At 36.7% G+C, this 4,640-nt stretch overlaps 1 protein-coding gene across 1 annotated transcript; it reads left to right on the forward strand.

Moving 5' to 3' along the window:
- The first annotated feature begins 1,068 nt into the window (after window positions 1-1,068).
- Window positions 1,069-1,987, forward strand: LOC107267443 (putative nuclease HARBI1). Its single transcript, XM_015739179.1, has 3 exons — window positions 1,069-1,123; window positions 1,205-1,239; window positions 1,285-1,987. The coding sequence occupies exons 1-3, from the start codon at window positions 1,069-1,071 to the stop codon at window positions 1,804-1,806; spliced, it is 612 nt and encodes a 203-aa protein (XP_015594665.1). The 3' UTR covers window positions 1,807-1,987.
- The last annotated feature ends 2,653 nt before the right edge of the window (window positions 1,988-4,640 follow it).

Raw genomic sequence — 4,640 nt, forward strand, 5'->3', positions numbered from 1 at the left:
AAGTGTATTTGATTGTGTTGTGTATTCGTAAATTACCAACACCATCCAGAGTACAAATAGGTAAAGAAGGCAAAGCAGTCAGCGCCATCTGTCGTGTAAAAAATGCGATGGACATGCGAAGACGAGGACGACGACGACGGAACTGAAATAAAATCATCTTGCTCGCCATTTCAATACGCCCTGATCTCGTACACTAATCGTATTGAACTTGGTGGCAGTCGCTTCAGAACCTTCAATTCCTATAGTGAATGTATCAATAACTTTTCCTCATATATAGCGGTTTATAAGATATTTCGTTCCAAACACAGGTATAAGGAATTGACTCGAGTAAAGAGTCTCGGCGCGCTGCGCCCTGTACAGCCGGTTGCCTGTACTTGGCGCAAGACTCGACCGAGTTTCTTGATATGTGTATAAGGCTAATGCGTGAACGGAATTATGTTTCTGAGAGTTCATCAAGCTCAGATGACGAGTGGGAAGCAGGTCTGCAGCAACGAGGAAAACGAAAACTTCGTCCAGGAATTAAAGGTTACGGTGACGTTGTCCACAGTTACATAGACCACGAGTTGAAAAGTCATTTTAGGTTAGTGAGCATTAATGATAGTAAATCTTGCTTTATCCAAATTTCAATGATAATGTCACTGTTTTTGCGTTGAATGCATTTTATTTTCAATCAGGTTTTACACTTTTGAAATAAAAAAAATTGATGTATTTACACTTTTCCTCTATTTGCAGAATGTCAAAGGCTACATTTGAATACTTTCTCAGCATCATTGGAAAAGATATAACCAGGAAAATAAAAAGCTGCTCAACTATCGCTTCTCACCAGCAGTTAATGATAACCCTCTGGTAAATGGCTACTATGGATTCGTACAGGTACTTGACAGGTTTATGAAATAATAGTGTAAATTAATTATCAGTGCTCTTATTTTCATTTTATGTCTAAATTGAAATAAATGTTATATTTTTCAATGAATCTCTTGCAGATCTGTGTGAAGAGTCACAAATGCTCTGTTTAGACAGTCTGCAAGATTCATTGAGTAGCCCACTGGTCATAGAGCTGTGCAAGTGATGCAAGGATTTGAAGAAGGTAGTTGGTTTCCAAAAACTATTGGAGCCATTGATGGTACACATTCGTATTGATGCTCCAAAGGAAAACTCTGCGGATTATGTTAATCGCAAAGGATTTCATTCCATTTAATTGCAGGTAACCATCATCCAAATATGTTAATCACAAATACAGTATGTTGTAAATATTTACATGTATATGTCTGCATTTATTTGCAGTTGGTGTGCGACCACAAAACTTTAATTACGCATTGCTACACTGGACATCCTGGCTCGGTCCATGACCAAAGAGTTTTCCGACTATCTGAAGTGTCAAACTATCTATCCGATAATGAAAAGTTTCCTGCAAATAGCCATATTTTGGGTGATGCCGCTTATGAACTGAATCAACATTTACTCACTCCTTTTCGAGATAATGGCCACTTAAATGAGAGACAAAAGAATTACAACTACCGCCATTCAGCAGCCAGGGTGACAGTAGAAAGGTGCATCGGTTTATTAAAGGGCCGTATGAGAAGCTTGTTGCATTTCTTACCAATGACAAGAGTCGATTTGATGGCAAAGTATGTCGTAGCACGTTGTGTGATTCACAACATTTGTACATTACGAAAGGATGAAATAAATGTTATAACAATATCTCCATGCATGCAGGAAAATGTAAGAGATGACAATGTTTTATATCAAGGAATACAGAATACTGGGGTACATAAGAGGAATTTGATCATGAATACTTTGCAGTAGTAAATGAGTAATCTCGAGTGGCCTCGGGCCAGTACGGATAGTTTGTACTTGACGTGAGAACTAGCTCAAGTCTCTTGATACTAGGGTAATGAAGCCTTGTTTGTATAATCAAATTTATGTACATTGTTGTTGTATTGAGTTGTAATACCATAACACACTAATAAAAATATTTTATTATTAATTCAATTTTTATTTTTCACCAATAAGCTTAATTTTTTTAAATGTTTGTTAGAATTCCATACTATAAAAGGTATAAACTGAAGCTCAATTGGATCAATTCTGTCAAGCTTCCGTCCGCTGCACTACTGTGATTTTGAACCACTGGTTATACATGAATAACATTCAGTTCGTCAACTAAGTTGGACCCATTTATACAGGAATCATTAATCATGAAAAAAACCAAAACTCGATTTTTAGAATGTTCTGTATTTATATACAAAAGGAAAGAACTAAAAAATATTGTTTAAGAATTAAAATAACAAACTTAAACTGACTACACACTAATAGTTGAGATTATCCTCTGATAATATTAATCTCTATTAATAATATCTAGGTAATTAATGTCTGTAGAAATAAACTAAACATTTGAAAATAAAACAGTGATTAACGATTAAAGGAACGAAGTATATCTATCTAGTTAAGTCTTTGGATTATTATTTGTCTACTTATTACCGGCTAATTTTTCTAGTAAATTTTTCTAATTTTTTTTGGAGTTTCTGTTTCATTTGATTCCGTGACTGTAGGAGCTGACTGACCTGTGAGGGAATCTTTCTCTTGCAGAGCTCCATTCATTAACGCTGTTGCAAAGATGATATCTAAAAACATATGATCTTACGTTACAATAGAAGAGGTTTTCTAACCAAAATAAGGTTTAAAAGTAAGCATCTTTTGTATATTGTATACAATAATCACGTACTATTTTTTGCACGCAAAGCATCTTGTACAGGAACATTCAATTCGAGTAATATATCCCTCTCGGAATCGTACAGCGTTATTTTTTCAGTCTCCGACATAAATTTGAATTGAAAATGGCGCACAAAAACATCAAACGACCACAAAGACCCACCTATTTTATATGGGCGAAGCGATCGCATCGCGGTCGCCAATGAGACGTCATCGATGACGTTTCAGGGACTGCTCACAGCGACCGCGGCCTTAAGTGGAACGAGACAGAGGGTGTTGCGATCGTTAAGTGGAACGCACCCAGGGTATATCGGAACACGCCGTACGTCTCCATTTGTGGGATTTAAATAGGATTAACGAATCACATTTGTGTATTCAAACGTTGTACATCATTTGTTAATCCTCTCTAACCTATATCAGATGGAATCGTAACCAATGACTACGTTTATATGATGATCTTATTTCGGTTTAGTTATTGCTGATCTAAGGAAATTGATCAATCAAAAATATTACTTGTAAATAGAAATGTCTCTAAGTTGTCAATTTCCTTTAATCAGTATGGACCAAGCCATAATAAGATTGCCGTGTAAACTAAGCAAATATTTCTTAGGTCGGATTTATCTAGTAAGAAATCGAAAATCGTGTAATGGTCAATTTCTTCACCTTCGAATAAAATTTATCCTGCGGATAAACTTCTAAAACTTGAAAATGATTGGTTGGTTAGCTAGGGATTTATCCGGAGGATAAATTTTATCCGAAGGTGAAGAAATTGGCCATAAGCCTGATCTAAGCCATGATTAAAGCCCCATTCATCTGAACAGTTCAATATGTACTGGCGTTGAGTGTAGATAGGTATAGAGGTGCGGAGGACGTGGTGGGGGTATGTCAAGCATATACTATAGTAAAATTTTAGTTCCAATCCCGGCGGGTAGATGGCGCCCCGAAAATCCCAAGTGTGGACACACGACGTCATCACACGGCATCGTCTAAACACGCTTGAAATTAGGGCAATAATAGAAACGCGCCTTAAGCCAGGGCATCGTGTGAACGCGCCCTATGAAAAAGCGACGCTACGCCTCGCGTGGCGTCAGTAGCCAGTAGACAATGGCCAGTAGTCAGTAGAAATGGTTCCCATTCAACGTTAGTAAGCAATATGCGTGTATCTTAAAATAAATAGTATCATTCATCCTTTTGTCGTGTGTTACTGTACTGATCACCTCAAACACGGCTTCTTAGCTGCAAACATTATCTCCTATTCCCTACACAAGCTATCTTGTGGCGCTGCCTATGAGTGGGGATTTGTACTAAAAGAGACTGTAGCGCGCACGCGCAAATTGTTTGCAAGAAACAAGCACCATTTGTTCCGAGTGACATTAATAACACAAAAAACATTCCAAATAGAATTAATGATGGAGAAATTGTAGGATTTATCACGCGTATCAAAGATTATATAATAGAAACTAATTTCAGTGTTATAACTTTTATTGCTTTCTATTGGGAATGTATATTTTCGGATTGTAGATCACATATGCAAGTGAAATCATATCACATATGAAATCATTTTCTTAAATAACTATGTGTTATTTGTTGTAGACCTTACCTTAATTTTTAGGGTAGCTTCTCATTTGTTATTATTAATAATTTAGATAAGATGAACATACGAATGTATTTAAAGGAAAATCGTGCATATGGTTTATCTGTCAATTATGCGATAGAGCAAATGACTTAACTACTGAAATACAAGTTGCGAAGAAAGTATACGACATGATGCTGGTTGATAGGCAAGGCATTGGGTTAGGAGACTAGAGGTTTGTGGTTCGAGATTCTCCGTTGGAAGTTTTTTTTTCTTCTTCTGGACGTTATGATTCTTTTTAAATACAAGGTATTAAGGAGGTTGAAGCGCTTCACGCCGGTCAAATCAGTGCTCAATA

The sequence above is a fragment of the Cephus cinctus genome, unplaced genomic scaffold (genome assembly GCF_000341935.2).
Source record: "Cephus cinctus unplaced genomic scaffold, Ccin1 Ccin1_scaffold0402, whole genome shotgun sequence".
NCBI classification, from domain to species: Eukaryota; Metazoa; Arthropoda; class Insecta; order Hymenoptera; family Cephidae; genus Cephus; species Cephus cinctus.

Coding starts and splice junctions, on each gene's coding strand:
- LOC107267443 (XM_015739179.1), top strand. CDS start 1,069: ATGCAAGGATTTGAAGAAGGTAGTTGGTTTCCAAAAACTATTGGAGCC. Junction 1,124..1,204: donor AACTATTGGAGCCATTGATG/GTACACATTCGT, acceptor ATTTAATTGCAG/GTAACCATCATCCAAATATG. Junction 1,240..1,284: donor ATATGTTAATCACAAATACA/GTATGTTGTAAA, acceptor ATTTATTTGCAG/TTGGTGTGCGACCACAAAAC.